The sequence below is a fragment of the Aquarana catesbeiana genome, linkage group LG02 (genome assembly GCF_042186555.1).
Source record: "Aquarana catesbeiana isolate 2022-GZ linkage group LG02, ASM4218655v1, whole genome shotgun sequence".
In the NCBI taxonomy this organism is placed as follows: domain Eukaryota; kingdom Metazoa; phylum Chordata; class Amphibia; order Anura; family Ranidae; genus Aquarana; species Aquarana catesbeiana.
This window is the reverse complement of record NC_133325.1, coordinates 429735565-429756705: the sequence shown is the minus strand read 5'-3', so window position 1 is coordinate 429756705 and position 21141 is coordinate 429735565. Positions and strand designations below refer to the sequence as shown.

The window sequence follows — 21141 nt, the reverse complement described above, 5'->3', positions numbered from 1 at the left end:
AGAACGCTAAAACCTCCTTATGAAGGGCACCCCCGCTCGCTCGAGTGGGGGGAAAACTGCTAAAGTTCTCAAGGGTCTGGCAGGAGGATTTTCAGGACAGATGGGTAGTCTCTACAATAACTCTAGGTTACAAACTAGAGTTCCGGGAATTCCCCTCTCCTCGTTTCCTCAGATCAAATGTCCCCAAATACCCAGAGAAAAAGAAGTCTCTCTTTCTAGCATTGGAGCGACTTTTGTCGCAAAAAGTTATCGTGGTAGTCCCCACGCAAGAGCAGGGATTGGGGTTTTATTCAAACCTTTTCACGGTACCAAAGCCAAATGGAGATGCAGACCCATTCTAGTTCTCAAAGATCTAAACCGATTCCTAAACGTTTCGCATGGATTCAATCCGATCGGTTGTCTCCATCCTACGAGGAGAGCTTCTGACGTCAATAGACATCAAAGATATCTGCGTTTCGAAGTAGAAAAACGGCACTTTCAGTTTGTAGCCCTGCCTTTCGGGCTAGCCACTGCACCTCGGGTGTTTACAAAGATCTTGGCTCCTCCTCTAGCCAGATTAAGATCCCAGGGTATAACTCTAATAGCATACCTAGACGACCTGCTCTTGATAGGTCGGTCGGTAGCCCGCTTGGACCAAAACTTGGTCACCACAATCAACTACCTGGAATACCTAGGTTGGGTCCTCAACTTAGAGAAATCTTCTTTAAATCCAGTAAGAAGACTAGAGTATTTGGGTCTGGTCATAGATACAGCCCAGAAGAGGGTATATTTACCCCAGGCAAAAAGCAGTGCCATAAAGAGACTGATTCAGGTGGTCAGGGCAAAGAAGGGTCCTTCTATTTGCCTTTTGTATGAGGCTGCTGGGGAAGATGGTGGCTTCATTGGAAGCAGTTCCCTATGCTCAGTTTCATTGGAGACTGCTGCAAAACAGCATCCTGTCCGCCTGGAACAAAAAAGCCCAGGCGCTAAATTTTCCAATGCGCCTGTCTCCTACAGTGCGTCAGAGCCCATGTTGGTTGATTCCCGAGAATCTGCAAAAGGAAAATCCTTTTTACCAGTTACCTGGACAGTGGTAACAACAGATGCCAGTCTTTCAGGTTGGGGAGCAATTCTGGAACAGTCGACTGTCCAGGGGAGGTAGTCCAAGACCGAGAGGACCTTACCCATCAACGTTTTGGAGATCCGTGCGGCATATCTAGCCCTAAAAGCCTGGACGCGCAGGTTACAGGGTTGCCCTGTCAGGATCCAGTCCGACAATGCCACAGTAGTGGCTTATATCAATCACCAAGAAGGAACCAGGAGTTGTGCAGCTCAGGAGGAAGTAAACCAGATCTTAATCTGGGCAGTTAGTTCCAGGGGAATGGTCTCTTCACCCCAACATCTTCTTGGCCATATGCCAAAGATGGGGCATTCCGGATGTAGATCTCTTTGCGTTCAGGTTCAACAACAAGATCGACAACTTTGTGTCAAGAACAAGGGATCCACTTGCATGCAGGACAGATGTGTTGGTGACTCCGTGGTATCGGTTCTCTCTGGTTTATGCATTTCCTCCTATTCTGCTGCTGCCACAACTTCTGTGCAGGATCAAGCAGGAAAAGAAGTCGGTGCTTCTGGTGGCCCAAGCGTGGCCCAGAAGAGCTTGGAATGCAAAAATAGTTAAGATGGCAGTAGGTTCCCCTTGGACCCTACCGTCACGTGCAGACCTGCTATCCCAGGACCAGTGTTCCATCCTGCCTTACAAACGCTAAATTTAAAGGTTTGTCTATTGAAACCCACGTTCTAAAGAGTCGTGGGCTTTCAGGTCCTGTGATTTCTACCTTGATTAATGCAAGGAAGCCAGCTTCCAGAATGATTTATCATAGAGTCTGGAAAGCATATGTCTCCTGGTGTGAATCCAGGGGTTGGCATCCCAGAAAATATGACATAAGCAGAATCCTTGACTTTCTGCAAATGGGGTTAGAGATGAAGCTGGCCTTGAGTACCATCAAGGGCCAGGTCTCGGCCTTATCAGTTCTGTTTCAACGTCCACTTCGCATACTTTGGTCCGAAACTTTATACAGGGGGTAACGCGCCTTAATCCTCCGGTTAAGGCGCCTCTAAACCCCTGGGACTTGAATTTAGTTCTGTCAGCTTTACAGAAGTAGCCTTTTGAACCGATACGTCAAATTCCCTTAGTTCTGTTGACAAGGAAATTAATTTTTCTGGTCGCCATTTCTTCTGCCAGAAGAGTATCAGAATTAGCGGCCCTTTCTTGTAAAGAGCCATATCTAATAATGCACAATGATAGTGTGGTGTTACGCCCTCATCCTAGCTTTCTACCGAAGGTGGTTTCAGGTTTTCATCTAAACCAAGATATTGTTCTGCCTTCCTTTTTTCCAGATCCCTGTTCTACGGAAGAAAGGTCACAACATTCTTTGGATGTAGTGAGAGCAGTCAAAGCCTATCTGGAAGCGACTGCTCGAGTTCTTAAAAGGGATGTTTTGTTTGTATTGCCAGAAGGTCCTAACACAGGACAGGCAGCGTCGAAATCTACAATTGCTAAATGTATTCGACAAGTAATTGTTCAAGCTTATGGTTTGAAGCAGAAAGTTCCGCCTTTTCAGATCAAGGCGCACTCCACTAGGTCTATTAGTGCTTCCTGGGCAGTGCATCACCAGGCCTCCATGGCTCTAATCTGCAAGGCCGCAACCTGGTCGTCAGTCCATACATACCAAGTTTTATGAGGTGGATGTAGGAAGGCATGAGGATATAGCCATGGGGCGTAGTGTGCTGCGGGCAGCGGTACAAGTTCCTCAGGTCTGATTACACCCTACTTTGTGTGGTTCCCGCCCCTCAGATAGCATTGTTCTGGGACATCCCATCAGTAATTACTGAGGCTCTGTGCCCCGTGATGTACGAGAAAGAAAATAGGATTTTTATAACAGCTTACCTGTAAAATCCTTTTCTTTTGAGGTACATCACGGGACACAGAGGTCCCTCCCCTCTTCTAATACACTTATATTGCTTTGCTACAAAACTGAGGTACTCCCAGTAAGGGGAGGGATTATATAGGGGGTTGAACTTCCTGTCTAGGGTGTGCCAGTGTCCAGTCACCTAGTGATACCCTATATAACCCATCAGTAATTACTGAGGCTCTGTGTCTCGTGATGTACCTCAAAAGAAAAGGATTTTACAGGTAAGCTGTTATAAAAATCCTATTTTTCCTCAAAATTCTACAAAAAATATTCCCATAATGACAACAAGAAAGGAATTTGTTTGAAATCTTTGCAAATTTAATAAAAATGAAAAGGATCCCATGTACATAAGTATTCACGGCCTTTGCTCAATACTTTGTTGAAGCACCTTTGGCACCAGTTACAGCCTCAGGTCTTTTTGAGTATGATGCTACAAGCTTGGCACACCTATTTTTGGGCAGTTTCTCCCATTCCTCTTTGCAGGACCTCTCAAGCTCCATCAGGTTGGGTGGGGAGCGTCGGTGCACAGCAATTTTTAGATCGGTCCAGAGATGTTAAATCTGGTTCAAGTCTGGCCTCTGGCTGGGCCACTCAAGGACATTCACAGAGTTATCCCATAGCCACCCCTTTGTTATCTTGGCTGTGTGCTTGGGGTCGTTGTCTTGTTGGGAGATGAACCTTCGCCCCGGTCTGAGGTCCAGAGGGCTCGAGCAGGTTTTCATCAAGGATGTCTCTGTACATTGCTGCATTCATCTTTCCCTCTATCCTGACTAGTCTCCCAGTTCCTGCCACTGAAAAACATCCCAACAGCATGATTCTGCCACCACCATGCTTCACTGTAGGGATGGTATTGGCCAGGTGATGAGAGGTGCCTGGTTTCCTCTAGACATGACGCTTGCCAATCAGGCCAGAGAGTTCAATCTTTGTTTCTGTAGACCAGAGAATTTTGTTTCTCATGGTCTGAGAGTCCTTCAGGTGCCTTTTTGGCAAACAGCAGGAGGGCTGTTGTGTGCCTTTTACTGAGGTGTGGCTTCTGTCTAGCCACTCTACCATACAGGCCTGATTGGTGGAGTGCTGCAGAGATGGATTTTCTTCTGGGAGGTTCTCCTCTCTCCACAGAGAAATGCTGGAGCTCTGTCAGTGACTATCGGGTTCTTGGTCACCTCCCTGACCCTTCTCCCCCGATCACCAAGTTTGGCCGGACGGCCCGCTCTAGGAAGAGTCCTGGTGGTTCCAAGCTTCTTCTATTTACAGATGATGGAGGCCACTGTGCTTGTTGGGACCTCCAATGCTGCAGAAATTTTTCTGTACCTTTCCCCAGATCTGGGCCTTGATACAATCCTGTCTGTCAATTCTTTTGTACTTCATTGCTTGGTTTGTGCTCTGACATGTACTGTTTGGGCTACTTTCACACTGGGGCGGGCGCCGGCGGTAAAGCGGCGCTATTTTTAGCGCCGCTTTACCGTTGTTTTAGCGTCGCTATTTGGCCGATAGCGGGGCGGTTTTAACCCCCGCTAGTGGCCGAAAAAGGGCTAAAACAGCCCGCAAAGCGCCGCTGCACTTTGCCGGCTTTATAAATACAGTGCAAGATGAGTAAGTGAGCGTATTGACCCTAGGACAGAAAGTGTATTATCTGTAGCATTAGCAAGGTCAAAATAAAGAAAATAAACCCTAAACAGAGAAAACTAATGTAACCACCTGATCTAAGTACCAGTCAGCTGCCAAGTATTACATTTTCGTTTTGATACACTTTTTTAAAAGTCCTGTCTAAAAGTAGACACTACAAGGCTACTGCTGTTAACTTTTTTGTACTTCTCTAATTTAAATTTTTATTAGGGACTTCTCTGACCCCATGGCCCAGCCTTACTGACCTGAATAAACCCTGCTTAATAAGTATGAACTAACTCACTGGCTTCTAAAGTATGCTCTTTGGGTGTGGAGTGTGATTTTGGAATTTTAGACGTTATATCAGGCAGGCTGCTGTCTTCCACAGGACTTTTTATGTAAGATTCTTCTCCATAGGCCCTAGTAAAGAAACCATTTTTCTAAAGAGATGATGTGGGATCCTCCGCTCAAAGAGGGGCTTAAACCAGAGTGCTTGTGTCTCATTACCTCCAGGAAGAGAAGATCCCCAGGTGCTGGCTAAATGCTGATGCAAGTAGAAGAGAACAAGAAGACCTGGACAGCCGCACACCGGAATGGATAATTCCGTCTTTTTATTCAAAATACAGGATCATGGGGTACACAACACGACTGTGGGGTGATACAAGAATAGCTGACGCATTTCGCACTTACACCAAGTGCATACTCATAGCTATGCGTAAGCACTTGGTGTAAGTGCGAAACGCGTCAGATATTCTTGTACCACATGAACCTGTATTTTGAATAAAAAGACGGATTTATCCATTCCAGTGTGCGGCTGTCCAGGTCATCTTGTTCTCTTCTACTTCCATTTTTATAAAGATTTGAAAGGCTTGGACGATGGCACTGCCTTTGGTCACGGTCTCGGTCACTTGCTGATCTAAGGCTTGTATTGGGGCCTAATGGTACAGGGGCATTTGTAGCATCTATTCTATGACTTTTAATTGTAAAAAAAAGTTATGTATAAATGAATAGATTTTACATGGATAGTTTTTATAATCTGCATGATATGACTGAGGACAAGCCTTTCGACACAACTGTGTCCCCATCAGAGCCTTTCCACACGTCTGTGTCATCATCGTTGTCCCCCATCATAGTTGTCCCCCGCAGAGTAGTCCCCAGCAGAGTTGTCCCCCATCATCGGTGCCCCCAGCAGAGTTGTCCCCCATCATCGGTGCCCCCAGCAGAGTTGTCCCCCATCATCGGTGTCCCCAGCAGAGTTGTCCCCCATCATCGGTGTCCCCAGCAGAGTTGTCCCCCATCATCGGTGTCCCCAGCAGAGTTGTCCCCCATCATCGGTGTCCCCAGCAGAGTTGTCCCCCATCATCGGATTTCTAATACAAACAGTGGGCGCGAAGCCGGGAGGTGCCGCACTAATGATGTCATCTCCTGGCAGGGGCTTTGTGACCAGGACCTGCCAGACATACTGCCGATAACAGCCGCTGCTTTTAAAAGCCAGCATATCGGCAGTGCTGTGTTGGCAGAGTCTGGGTGAGCTGCGGGTCGGACAAAACACACTGGACCGGGGTTTGGAGACCCATGGCATTTACAATTGCAGCACAAGCCATATTGTATTATTATGTTATTTAAAAATGACCTTTCCTTTTCAATCTGCAACTCTGTAATATTCTGTAAAATGCAATATGGCAACCTGGGGACGTTCTGTACACAGATGGTGTGCCCCCCCAATACTGTCTGCCTCTCCAAAGATAATTTCCCTTTTTTACTGGAGCCTAACTGCATGGCTAATTCTTACCAACCATCATGCCCCTATCTACCAAGAGTGCCTCAGTGGCCAATCGGGTACTGTTATTGCACAGAGCATCAGTCATTCCCTTAGTAACAAATTAAACTTTTTTTGTTTTGTTTAGTTTTTTTGTAGCTAAAATAGTATAGTATAAAAAACAAAAAAACAAAAACTAAAGCAGCCAAAGAAGGACAGTATTATTACTTACCTGTTCCGCTGCACCTACCTCTGATCTCTTCTGTCTTTGTCTTGTCTTGACTGTTTAAAAAGGAAATTGGGGTGTTTATGGGTAATAGAATGTAATTGCTCTTTTTCTCGTATTTATTATGGCCAACATTGGAGATATTCCAGGCTGTGACTTGATATTTACTGCATTGTGAGTTATAACTGATGAAATTTTCATTCTTTCAGTTCGAGAATTAAAGAAGAGCTCCAGGTTTCCTGAAACTGATTCACTCAGCGTGGCAGTGTTTTTACTCAGGATCTTGTTTGCAGCAAGCTCCTACAAATGAGTGCTCTGTTTGCTGCATGCATGTAAAGCTTGAGCAACGTTTACATGTGTATAGCATTTTTGTGTAAATTGCCTTTATTGGCATCTACTGCTGCTCAGTTTGATGCCAGGACCCAGAAAGTTTTTGCCATCTGTGCCCTAGCAACAAAGGATGCCAGTGCTGACATTATTGCTAATAAAATTGCAAGCAGTCTGTTCCCCATCATTTCCATCCTGACGGCCGGTGGGAGTGGCCAGTCAAATTATACATAGGTGAGAATGGCAACCAGCAAACCATTCTGACTCCACTTCCCCATGTCCCATCTGGTCTGCTCTGACAACCAGTAGGAGGAGCCATTTTGTCTTTGTAAAATGTGAGTGGCTAAGGTTAGTCAAATTCTAAGCAAGCAGAAATGGCTCCTCCCACTGGCCATCAGAGCAGATCTGATCAGATACTCATTGAAACCTGTTGGTTCTGCCCTTATCTGGTCTATTCTGAGTGGACCTATTGCTATGATGTAAATGTAAAAACGCATGCTAAGGACACTGATTCCAGGGATATAAATACCAAATGAATGATTAACTGAATCTTTAGACATGCTAGTATCAACAGTGTACAAACGGTGTCGCTGATTACATATTGTTGATTTTTTTCAGCCCTAAGCAGCGGCAGTGGCTAAAAGGGCCACTGTGCACTGATACACATGCAAGCGTTGCATAGACGTTCATGCATACAGTGTTAATTATGGGTTATTATGCTCTGGACACAGCTGTCCTTCTTTTATTGGTACACCGCTAAACAAAGTGCACATTTTTGTTGGTAGATGCAGCGGTGTGCGTGGCTACATTAACTTCTGTAGTGCTGAGTTTAGATGTGTACAAAAATATAGACTGTACACATGAGCCAAAATACTTTGTTTGGACTAGCTTGGGTATAAATGGGCAGCGTAGTGGTTATTATTATTATACAGGATTTATATAGCACCAACAGTTTGCGCAGTGCTTTATTAGCACTTTCACCTAGCAGCAAAAGGGTCGCTGGTTCGAATCCCAACCACGACACTACCTGTGCCTGCGTGGGTTTCTTCTAGGTACTCCGGTTTCCTCCCACACTCCAAAGACATGCTGTAAGGTTAAATGGATCCTGTCTAAATTGGCCCTAGTATGTATTAATGTGAGTAAGGGACCTTAGATTGTAAACTCCTTGAGGGCAGGGACTGATGTGAATGCACAATATATATGTAAAAGGCTGCATAAATTGATGGCACTATACAAGTACCTGAAAGAAAAAAAAAAAAAGAAAAAATCAAAGCATGCCACAACAGTATGGCTGCTGGAGATGCCATAATACACTGTAGTAGTATTTGAAGTTCCTCAAGGGGTACGACTAACTTCTTTGGATGCTGGAAATACTCTGTTTATGCAGTGGAGAGGTGGATGACCTCTCACTCTCCACCTTAGCCAATCGGAGAACACCTTGTATTCCTTAAAAAAAAAAAAATACAAGGCTTTTCCTTAATTGCCGAGGTACAATGTGAGTGACTCCCTGTTTTTAGTAGCTATGGGGAAGTTGCTCTCAGCCCCCAGGAATTAAACAACACTTACTGTTTTTAGCAATGCTACTACAGTGTATTACGGCTTCCCCGGTGTCCATACTGTTCTGGCATGGTAGGAATTTGTTTTAACCAAGCTGACTCAAAGTATAAAGTGACAGAAAACCCGGAGCAGAAAAAATGTCAACGTTCGCCAGTTATGCCTCACAATGCAGTGAAAATCATTTTCCAGACAGGAATTTGTTTTATCAACGCTGGTCCAAAGTGTTTAAAGTTACAGTAAACTGGAGCTCTTCTTTAAGCACATGGCTCCACTTTTTTTTAATTTGAATTGTGTTCTTATTTTTGTGACCATTTACAAATCTAGCAAAATGTTGTGTTTATTGACCAGCTAAGCCTTCTCACTATCCCATAGCTCCCCCCTGTTGCAGCAGCAGTGCTGTGGTTAAATTCACTTCCTTGTCATGGGTTTCCATGTACCCCAGGGCCATAATCCTATTCGGATAGTACTGTCTGTGTGTGCCTATGTCAGTGCTAATGTTCTGTATCATCCTGTACCAAGATTATCATTCTTGGCTGTGCTACAGCTACCCTCTTTATGAGAAGCAGAATAAACAGCTAGTCATTTGTGACATGAGAGAAGCTGCAGAACTACTGTGGGGAAAAGTAGTGGTAAGGAGTGTGTGCAGTTTATAAAGCTCATTTTTGTGGTATGTCTGTCTTTGGCCTAGCCCTAGACCATCCTCTTATTAATGTGCTAAGTGCTGACCCCCCTCAAAGCCAAACAGAATGTTTGGGCCCATTCACCTTAGGAACCGCAAAAGAATCGCAATCGCTGTGCGATTCCTGTGCAATTCACATGCAGTGCGATTTCAGACCATTCTTTTTGAATGGGCTGAAATCATACCACTCTGCATCAAAAGTAGTGCATTCTCTACCTTTGGTTTCTTTGTAACGGGAAGTTCTATACATAACAGATTGTAAAAGTGTTCAAGTGTATATAAAAAGCATATTTTTGTTTTGGATATGGTTGAAAAAAGGTTAGAATCTCTGTCAGTTTTTTATTGCTGTGTCCCCACTGGGGGGTGGGATTACTATTACTATATCTCCATTGCCACTGGACAGAAAGTGATGGGAAATGCAAAATTCCCTTATTGTCACCAGAACAAACAATGAGGGTAAAGCCTTCAGTTGGGACACTTGGATGACATTTCCTGTTGCATCTCCAGTACAGGTCAGGAAATTAACTGAATGGAAACTTACTTCTCCAGTAAGATACAGGCAGCCAAAGATGACCTGACAGGGAATTATCTTCTGTTTCTAAAACTAAAAGAAAAGTTTTGGCTTTAAGCACACTTAAACCACTTGCCGACCGCCCATGTGCACTATACTGTGGGCGAGCAGGGGCTGTAAGCAAAACGACGTACCCATACGTTGCTGCCCACTTCCAGGTTTAGGGCACACGCATACATGCCTCCTTCTGCAGTTGTACACAGCAGGAGCCTGTCAGGACCATGAATCATTGGCTGGGACCTACTGATCAGCTGTGTACAATCACAGCCCAGAGCTCTGTGTTGATAAACAATACAGAGCTCTGTACCAAGAGAGCGATCTGTCAGTTTCTTATCCCTGCAAAGCAGAGATGAGAAACTGAGAGATCTGTAGTAAAAATCAGCACGCTTTACACATATTAAGCACACTTTTTTAACCCATTAATCACCTAGATGTTAACCCCTTCCCAGCCAGTGTCGTCAGTACAGTGATTGTGCATATTAGCACTGATCACTGTATTAATGTCACTGGTGATGTCAGTTCCCTCCAGTGTCAGTGTCTGAATGACCCCCACACTATCACAGTCCCATTAGAAGTCATTGACTGCTGCCATTAGTGGTATAAACAATACAATTCTAGTATGTATACACCATAGTTCGTAGGTGCTATAACTTTCACTCAAACCGATCAATATACACTTATTGGGATTTTTTTTTTTAACAAAGACATGTTAGGGAATACATTTTGACCTAAATTCATGAAAGAATTAGATTATTTTTTAAAATTTTTTTATTGGATATGTTTTATAGCAGAACGTAAAAAAATATTATTCTTTTTTTCAAAATATTTGGTCTTTTTTAGTTTATATTGCAAAAAATGAAAAAACCCAGTGGTGGTCAAATACCCCCAAAAGAAAGCTCTATTTGTGTTAAACAAATGCTATAAATTTAGTTTGGGTACAGCTTGGCATGACCACTCAAATTCCAGTTAAATTAGCGCAGTGCCACATAGCAAAAAATGGCCTGGTCATAAAGGGGGTAAAATCTTCTGGAGCTGAAGTGGTTAATTGGAGTGTATGCCTTATGCCCCGTACACGTGATCCGAAAATCCGAATTTTGTTTACTAGTCGCAAATAGAAATTGAATAGGTTCCTAAAGTCACGAAAAATTCTCGTACGACAGAAAAAAAAATGGAAGTGATGTAATCTGTTGTAGTGTATTTGTATTGTATTTTTGGACGACAACTGTACTGACTAAATGAAAATCTGGTATCGTACGAGGAAAATTTTCTTGCTTGCCTAATTGAATAATATTGGATGAACTGTCGTGATCGGCTCTAGAAAGCTCTGTACTAATGATCCGATTATCGTACGATCGCGTCGAAGGTGATATTTTTCGGATCATGTATACGGGCCATAAGTATTTTGGTGGGTGAGTATTTGGGTTGACCATGGAAACTAGTTATTTTTTTATAGGAAGGGTATAAAGTGGGGCCTGTTTTAAAACGGTAATTATTTTTTCTCTGCAGGTTGAGGGCTCATAAAAGACTTCATACTGGAGAAACATTTAATTGTGTGACAGAGGGTTGCAGCAAATACTTCACTACGCACAGTGACTTGCGGAAACACATTCGAACTCACACCAGAGAGAAACCTTTCAGGTGAGTTTTTACTACTTAAAACATGGCAGGCATTTTACACCGATCAACTTAAAAGAAACACTGCCCAGAAAGAATTATCAGGGCTGCAATTGTAGATTTTGTAAACATGCAAGTTCCCCTGCTATCATGCAGCACTCAGGCTTCAATGATTTTGAGTCATTGACCTGTAACAGCCGTGTAAATAAGGAGTACACTTACTGCATGATCGATCTCGTACAGAGACTTGGAAAGCATTGAAGCAAGAGATTGACAGGCAGCTAGCATTTTCCGGAGATCAACAATGGGAATCCCTGTATTTTTTTTCATGACAGGATTCCTTTGCAGCTGAATGCCCACATATATGAAAACACAAATTAAAGCAGTTTTGCATTTATTAAAAATCATTAGTGTTACTTAACCCAGGACCCTGCATTCACTATTTCTGGTCTACACAGAACATGGAAACGCAATTATTTTAGTAAATATAAACTACTAAATACCTTTTCTCATCAGCAGTATATAGCAGTCTTTTGACTTCCTATCTGTGTCTGGTTAAAGCTTGTAGGAGGAGTATTCATTCTACTCTAACTGTCCTATGAGGCTGCAGGACCCCTGACCCTCTGCCTGGACAGTGCTGATTGACCCTGTTTCGATCACATGCATTCTCCCAAGAAAAAAAAAACTCTAGCAATACACACCAAACTGAGCATGTGCAGAGTATCCCCAAGACTCTGTTCTATCAGGAAATGGATTGGAGACCGTAAAAGAAGGGGAGGATTGGAGAAGACGGGATTAACAGCCTTTATACACAATACAGAGGATTAACCCCTTAGGTTTCACAGTGAGTGTAACCAGCATGCTTTACTGCATATACACACTGATTTTACTGTTGTGGGTTTAGTAACTGTATATTTAGCTACATTTGGTGTCAATACCTGAAATTTGTAGATGATATCAGTCTCCTCTAATTTCCTTGTCAGCAGCATTCTGGGAATGGGTGAGAGGGCACTCTAAAGCAGTCGGGATCTCCTGCAATGCGCACGTTGCTGACTATGAACAGGATAGCAGAATGAGCAGAGTTGATGACTTTAAGTGCTTGTTCATATGTGCAACAGTCATTGAAGCATTTTGTGGTGGATCACTTTTCAGAGACATTTGACGGACGGTGAAGAGTCAGTATGTCATCTCCACTCCAACTGTTTTACCCCTATAAATGCGGCACTGCCGCACTAAAACCCTGTGCATTACATGTGGTTGCAGGGAGGTTTTGACTGGGCACTAAACGGGTCATGTTCAGGTGGCGGTATCACCTGCTGAATTCAACCTAGTGTTTCATTTTTGCAGTGACCTTTATTTCAAGGGTTCCTTCATGTTGAGAAAGACTGGTCTATAGGGTATTGTTTACATCACTAGGGTCTGGTGTGTAATTTTATGTTGTGCCATTGCCATGTGTTTGTTCATTTTAGCGCATGCATAGAGGGCATTGTTTAAAAGGATGGGTTCACTTTTGGAACATGTTATATGTTCTACCATTTTTTTTTTTTTCAAATAACTTTTTTGTTGAAAGATTTATATAAAACAATAAACAAATAAGGTCAAGATGTCCGTAGACCATCCTCTCCTGCCTGGAAGTTGGGTGTTGCCTTGTAGGGGGCGGGTCAATAATGACCCATACAGAGAAGATCTAAGGCCCTTCTTATCAGTTGTAGTAGCTAATTGGTCTATAAGGGGAGTATTAATCTGTCTAATGGGCGTAAGCTTGGCCTGCACTGAAAGGAAGTATCGAAGTTGAAAGTATTGAAAAAAAAATAGATGCCAAATTCAGTTTGTATTTCATTAACCGCTTCAGCCCCAGAAAGATTTATCCCCTTAATGACCATTTTTTGCGGTACGGCACTACGTTACTTTACCCGACAATTGTGTGGTTTTGCGACGCTGTACCCTCTTCAGTTTTTTTATTTTTTGCACTATAAACATAAAAAAAAAGACCAACAATTTTGAAAAAAAAAAAAAAAAACTACTATTTCTCACTTTTATTTATATATATATATATATATATATATATATATATATATATATATATATATATATATATATATATATATTCATCATTTTAGGCCAATATGTATTCTGCTATATATTTTTGATTAAAAAATTGCAATAATCGAATATTGATTGGTTTGCGCAAAAGTTATAGCGTCTACAAAATGGGAGATAGATTTATGGCATTTTTATTAATTTTTTAGTTTTTTTTACTAGTAATGGCGGTACTCAGCGATTTTTAGTGGGACTGCGACATTGCAGCGGACAGATCATACACTTTTGACACTTTTTTGGGACCAGTGACGTTATTACAGTGATCAGCGCTAAAAATAGCCACTGATTACTGTATAAATGACACTGGCAGGGAAGGGGTTAACACTAGGGGGCGATCAAGGGGTTAAGTGTTCCCTAGGGAGGTGTTTATAACTGTGGGGGGAGGTGACTGATTGGGTGTGGAGCGAGATCGCTGTTCCTGATCACTAGGAACAGACCATCTCTCTAATCTCCTGACAGAACGGGGATCTGCTTTGTTTACACTGGCAGATCCCTGTTTTGGCTCTGTGGAGCGATCGCGGGTGGCCGGCAGACATCAAGTCTGGCAACACGCCTGCTATGGCTATTGCACAAAGCGCCGTACCAGTACGGCGATTCACGCAATAGAGCCGCCCTGCCACAGTATATCTGCAGCGGCTGCTTGGCAAGTGGTTAAAGGGTTTCAAGTGTCAGTTCCTATACAATTGGTGAATAAACTGTATGCCTTGGGAGTACCATTCTGAAAAGCCCTGTAATTTTCCCAACTCTACAAGCCTACCTTTCTCCCATATGGGATGATAACTAGATATGCCAGCAATATCCCATGATTCTCTTCATTTCGTTCCAGACCTTAGCCACAAGGATAAAGGTAGGGAACTGAAGAAATTCCCAGAATCCCCCTGCCTCCAATTGAGCCAATAAGTGATACTTATTGGATCTAGCTAACAAAGCAGCTTGGATGGGATCATTAGCATCAAAAGTTCCTCATGTGGAAAAATTTTGTAACTGGACCGCTAAAAAGTAAGTTCTAGCAGAGGGAACAGCCAAGCCCCCCCCCTCATCCTTTGGTAACTGGAGGCTGGATAAACGAATCCTGGGTTGAGTCCCTTTCCATATTAAGGTTCTGAAGAGAGGCTCAATATTTTTTAACCATTTCTGTGGTATCCATGCTAGTGAGTTATGTACAATGTATAGCAATTGGGGGCCCAAATCATTTTAACCAGGTCCGTACAGCCTACCACAGATTTAAAGTTTGAATTTTTCCAGTAATTGTTGCAGGTTATATTGCAAGTAGTCCTGTGCCTTGGGATATACCCAAACACCCATGTATTTGAATGCTTGTACAATCCTTATCCGTTGGGCACATAGGGGGAAGTACAACTGATTGGGCATCCAGAGGAAGGAGTACAGATTTCCACCTATTTTTAGGGTGGAACATGTTTGAGCATCTGCAGCTCCACTCCTGCTGGTCCCCCTCCCTGTGACAGCAGACTGGGGATCTTCTCCCTGAACCCACTGTCACTATTTGATAACAGTACAGCCGTGCGGGGTTACGCCCACATGGCCACGTTATTCATTCACAGTTTCCTGTGAAAAAATGCCTACAAGTACCCTTAGCCATCTTCTGATCGCGGGTGCTATGCTCTGCAGGCTCCTTCGGTAAAAAAAAAGCCATTTTTTTTTTTTTACATGCAAAAAAATTAGCAGATATAGATACAGATATAATTATTATTTTATTTTTTTTATTTTTTTTTTTTATTATTTTTTTTTTAGTGAACCTATCCTTTAAAAAAAAAAAACAACTTAGAGCCAGTTCACACCATAGAAACGCAGTCTAGAAGCGTTGCAGATGCTTTTCTGCATGTGTGTTTTTGGTACATTCCAGTGCGTTTTTGATGCGTTTTACAGCGTTCTAGTGCAGGAAAAAATGCAGCATTTTCTACTGTTTTTTTTTTTTTTTTCTGGAACGCACTGGAACTGCAAGCACTGGTGTGAACTATGCCATTGAAAACCATATAACTTACCTTCCATACGTTTTTGATACTGAAAAAAAACTCATTGGACTGCATGTGGTGTGAACCAGGCCCTCAAGGTAGGATGTGGCTTACATTTGTCGGAGCTATAACATGAACTAGCCCTAATATAGTTGTATGTATGTGCATGTTGGTATCTTGTGGTGGTACAGTCATTGTATAATAGGTTTTGTCATTATCAGGTGTGATCATGATGGTTGCGGGAAAGCGTTTGCAGCGAGCCATCACCTGAAAACACATGCTAGAAAGCATACTGCTGGTAAGTCAGTGCTACTCCTGATTCCTTCACTGTAATACTGTAGGGAAGGCAAATAATAATTGCAGCATTTGCATTTGTTGTGACAGGGGAAAGACCGTTTCATACCAGTGATGGATGTGAAAAAACTTTCAGCACTCAGTACAGTCCAAAGAGTCACATGAAGGGGCATGATCTTGCTAATTTAGAAGATCCATTCCCAAGTCATGAGGTGCGTGAGGTATTAGTTTTCACTTCCAGGCAAGCATTGTTTTATATAGAAAACATTTATTATGCATATCATTGTTAACATGCTACGCATATATAGGTATGATTATCCTGTTTTTATCAAATTTTTTAAAATATTGTGATTAAAAATGCCATTTTCCAGATTGAGTTGTCTTGAATATTAAAACATTGTTGGAAGGTTGAGAGGGAAGGCAGCAGTAAAAATCTGGCTCATCTGTAAACCTATTTGCTTGCAATCCATTTTATAAAGATCTTGACCTGCTATTTCCAGGTCTTCATTTCCTCATTAAACAAATGCTGTCACTTTAAGGGGGGGGGGGGGGTGTCACAGGTGCCCACATATACTGTACCCACAGCAGCTTTCAGCCCTTCTTGCTTCTTACAAATGCTGGGCTTTCCGACAAGCAAAGCTTTAGCACCTCTTGATACAGTGAGAGAAAAATAAAATGTATTTGATCCCCTGCTGATTTTGTACATTTGCCCACTGACAAAGAAATGATCAGTCTATAATTTTAATGGTAGGTTTATTTTAACAGTGAGAGACAGAATAACAACAAAAATATCCAGAAAAACGCATTTTAAAAAAGTTATAAATTTACGTGCATTTTAATGAGTGAAATAAGTATTTGATCCCCTATCAATCAGCAAGATTTCTGGCTCCCAGGTGTCTTCTGTACAGCAAACAAGCTGAGATTAGGAGCACTATCTTAAAGGGAGTCTGTCACCTGACCACAGAAGCAATTAATTTAGATTCCACTCTCTTCACCACTCTCTTCACCATGGCCAAGAACAAAGAGCTGTCCAAGGATGTCAGGGACAAGATTGTAGACCTACACAAGGCTGGAATGAGCTACAAGTCCATCGCCAAGCAGCTTGGTGAGAGGGTGACAACAGTTGGTGCGATTATTTGCAAATTAAAGAAACACAAAATAATTGTCAATCTCCCTCAGTCTGGGTCTCCATGCAAGATCTCACCTAGTGGACTAACAATGATCATGAGATGGGTGAGGAACCTGCCCAGAACTACATGGGAGAATCTTGTCAATGATCTCAAGGCAGCTGGGACCATAGTCCCCAAGAAAACAATTGGTAAACTCTACAGCGCCTGCAAGGTCCCCCTGCTCAAAGCACATGTACAGACCCGTCTGAAGTTTGCTAATGAACAACTGAATGATTCAGAGGAGAACTGGGTGAAAGTGTGGTCAGATGAGACCAAAATCAAGCTCTTTGCCATCAACTCAACTCGCTGTGTTTAGAGGAATGCTGCCTATGACCCTAAGAACACCATCCCCACTGTTAAACATGGAGGTTGAAACTTTATGCTTTGGGGGTGTTTTTCTGCTAAGGGGACAGGACAACTTCATGATGGACGCGGCCATGTACCGTCAAATCTTGGGTGAGAACCTCCTCCTTCTGTATGCCAGAATATTTTTCTGTAGAGGTCTGGGAGGAATCTTATGACATAAATGCTGGAGAAAGTGTTCGGTGTAAACCCTCCAAAATGTTTAGTTGGAATCCTTTTTACACTTTCTGTCATTAAAGTGTATGTAAATTTAAACAGTGAATTTGCTCCGCTAAATATACAGTTGAATGCCTTTTGTTATACTGTATTTGTTTATTAGGGCCCCATTAACACTTGTGTCGTGCTGGCCGCTTGCATGCAATCTCTCAAGCAGTGATTACTTGGAAATAATCCAGGCTAAACGCAGACGGTTGCGTCTATGTCCAAACATCGCCAAATCGAAATAAAAACATAATTATGCAGATTAATTACCATACAACATAATTTGTAAACAGTGATGTCTGTGCACTTACTCCTTCCGTGTTTAAATGCCTTTTTTATATCCCCCCATGCTGATGTTGTGAGCTGCCATTTCTACGAAGGGCATATGAAACCACAGTCTTCCTGGAAATGTTTCCGTCCTAGCCGCCTATTATAATCTTGTGCATGAGTGATAAAGGGCTCCCGGCCACACATTTGCGGTAAAGGGCTCCCGAACGTGCATGTGCAGTAGAAAATGTTTCTTACCTCTCAGAAGCTTATGAAAAGTTTACAGTTATTCATACACAGGGGCTGAAATATCCATATAAAAAATAGAAGGGCCATCCTCCTTTCGACCTAATATCTTCTCTGTGGGAAAGCACAGTGATCCTTGGAGTCTCCTCCTATGCCTTTCCCCGTCCAACCCTGCAGGCGTCCTCGGCTTTCCTTTTACTCCCCATAGCCCTGCTCTACTCTCCCCTCCCCTGCCAGCAAACTCTCAGGAGAGTAAGCAGCAGAAAAAAAAGCACTGCTGGGATAGCTGATGTTTATCTCCTGGGAGTCAGTGGAAATACAGGAAACTGCATCATACGCCAAGGCATTTTACAAACAGGAAAGAGGAAGTGCAGAAAGGTATTTACTGCCACATATTTATATTTTTGATCCACAATGACTACACAGCAAGGGCTTGAGGTTTGGATGAAGGAAAGAAGAAAAAATGACTGAAGGTCCGCTTTAATCAGGCTTCGCTCGCTAGGTGTAAATTCATTGTTGGTTGAAATACTGTTAATTTATATATTGGAATCATTGCAGTTACAGCTAACTAAATAATTGTAGGGTAACATTTTAAAGTCAGTGAGGTAGTTAACCCCACAGTAATCCAGAGGGGCAATGAATGTAGTTTGGTGCGTCACACCGCTTTATCATAAATCCAGCACCAGTAGTAATTATATGACCAATTTATATTAACGGGCTGTGATTAAAGGAATGCAGAGGTAACAGTGCTACTGTTTACTGTTCTGCTTCTGCAATCTAAGCACTGAAGTGTGATTTCCGTAACTGATCCAGTTGTGGTGAGATAGTTTAAAGTGGTTCTAGAAGCTCAAGGATTTTTACCTTCATGCATTCTGTGCATGAAGGTAAAAAACCTTCTCTGTGCAGCAACCCCCCCTAAAACTTACCTGAGCCAGATCATCCTCCAGCTCTGTGCACGAGAGCCTCGGCTGTCCGGCGACTCTTCCCGCCTCATTGGCTGAGACACCAGCGGAAGCCGTTTGCTCCTCCTGCTGCTGCCGACCATGCACAGCCAGTGAGCCAATAAGGAGAGAGGGGTGGGGCCGAGCCGCGGCTCTGGTTGTAAATGGACACGCATGTGGGACCAACTATACAGAGCATCCCCTATCAATAGTGAGGTAGGGACAAAATTATTAAAGGAAAACAGACAATGCATGTGTAACATGATAGGTTACCATAGCCAGAAAAATTTTGTTCATTGTTCCTTTCTATCTGTATTGTAAACTCTATCTCTTGGAATAGAAGATCGGCTGCGGTGCCGACATCGTGGGCTCCCTGGACAGGTGAGTGTCCGATTATTAAAAGTCAGCAGCTGCAATATTTGTAGCTGCTGACTTTTAATTTTTCGTGGAGTGGGCGGACCTCCGCTTTAAAGCAAACCCACTACTATTGTGGGGTCAGTGTGGGGCGTCGGTAGACCCAGCTTATGTCATCTGTTTCAGTCTGTTTCTCGTTAATGTAGTTCTGAGCTGTTGTACTTTTTCATGTTTACAAAGCTTAAGCCACCTGATATTGAGAGGTTGAGCAGTTTAAGGTGCTTTGTTGGAAGTTTGCCTACATTTAGAGAGATCGGAAATATCAGTGGAGAAACCTTTTTATTCTTCATCAGCCTACAGGTGGAGAGATCCCCTGTTTTTATACCTAAAAGAACTCGAGTGAAGCGCAATCATGGTTATAACTTAAGCTGCCCAAAATAAACCATGTAAAGCAAAGGTCATGAATGATCATTCACAGACTATTATGTGTTTTTTTTTCCCCCAGGATACAAAGGATTGGCTCTGTCTAAGTGATTTAAGCACTTTATCAACTGAATCTGAACTACGAGAAAATGCTAATGCAGTAAGTATCTGTGAGTGAATCTTGTGCTGCGTGCAGCATTTTATAAGTGTTCTCCAGGCAAAGCAGAGAAGTGCATGCTATGAAGGATATTAATCATTACCCCAGCAGCACACTGAAAACATCAGCCCAGGTTTGGCTTGCGGTTTTCAGTGCATTAGTGTGAAAGAGGCCTAAGAGACTCATACATCAAATGCAGTGTCTTACAGCAAATGCTATAACCACAGTATTAAAAGATGGATAACTGCTTTTTTTTTTTTAATTTAAGATCTAATGTGGTAACTGGCTTCTTTCAAATGGGTGTCGTTTGGTCTGATGAGCAGGGGATTCGTGAACAGATCACCTGTTAAATTGGAGCGTAAGGGGACAGATGCTCCTTTTTTGACATCCATATTTGTTCAGTTTTTGTCTGCATTTACAAATCCAGAGCTTTCTGGACCCATGAAGGGCCGGATGAAAACAGAACTGTTTCTGTTTATATGAAACAACCCAAGATTCAAGATGTTTAGGTCCAGTAAAAAGTAAAAGCATACATCATTTTTCCATTTTTTTTCCTGGACCTGGATGGACTTGGAAATAATTGGATAACGTGCACCAGTATGTTTATATCAGGCTGCCCATAGAGCAGCATGGGACTTTCCATCATGTCCACAAAAAATTTATCATTTGTAGGATCAATTAAAACCTAAAAGATGGAAACATTTTAGACATGGCTATTTTCTTTAACCACTTAAGCCCCAGACCATTTGGCTGGCCAAAGACCAGAGCACTTTTTGGGATTCGGCACTGCGTCGCCTTAACTGACAATTTTTCCCACAAATAGAGCTTTCTTTTGGTGGTTGATCATCTCTGCGGTTTTTATTTTTTGTGCTATAAACAAAAATAGAGCGACAATTTTGAAAAAAAACGCATTATTTTTTACTTTTTGCTATAATAAATATTGCCAGGAAATATATAAAAAAAAAAACCTTTTTTTTTCCTCATTTTAGGCCGATACGTATTCTTCTACATATTTTTGGTAAAAAAAAACGCAATAAGCGTCTGGTTTGCGCAAAAGTTTTGGCGTCTACAAAATAGGGGTTAGTTTTATGGCATTTTATTAATCTTTTTTTTTTTTTTTTTACTAGTTATGGCAGTGATCTGCGATTTTTATTGTGACTGCGACATGTCGGATTCATCTGACACTTTTGACAGATTTTTGGGACCATTGTCATTTTTACAGCGATCAGTGCTGTAAAAATTGCACTGATTACTGTAAAAATGACACTGGCAGTGAAGGGGTTACCCACTAGGGGGCTAGGGAGGGGTTAAGTGTGTCCTAGGGATGTGTTCTAACTGTTAGGGGGCGTGGCTAAGAGTGA

The 21141-nt window shown here is 42.4% G+C and overlaps 1 protein-coding gene across 1 annotated transcript in view; it reads left to right on the top strand.

The window, feature by feature from the left end:
* Nucleotides 1-21141, top strand: part of MTF1 (metal regulatory transcription factor 1) — a 68945-nt gene that overhangs the window by 21452 nt on the left and 26352 nt on the right. The window contains exons 3-6 of the mRNA XM_073615508.1: nt 11185-11316; nt 15587-15663; nt 15750-15871; nt 19706-19783. Of these exons, the coding sequence (XP_073471609.1) occupies nt 11185-11316; nt 15587-15663; nt 15750-15871; nt 19706-19783 (409 nt within the window). The remainder of the gene's footprint in view (nt 1-11184; nt 11317-15586; nt 15664-15749; nt 15872-19705; nt 19784-21141) is intronic.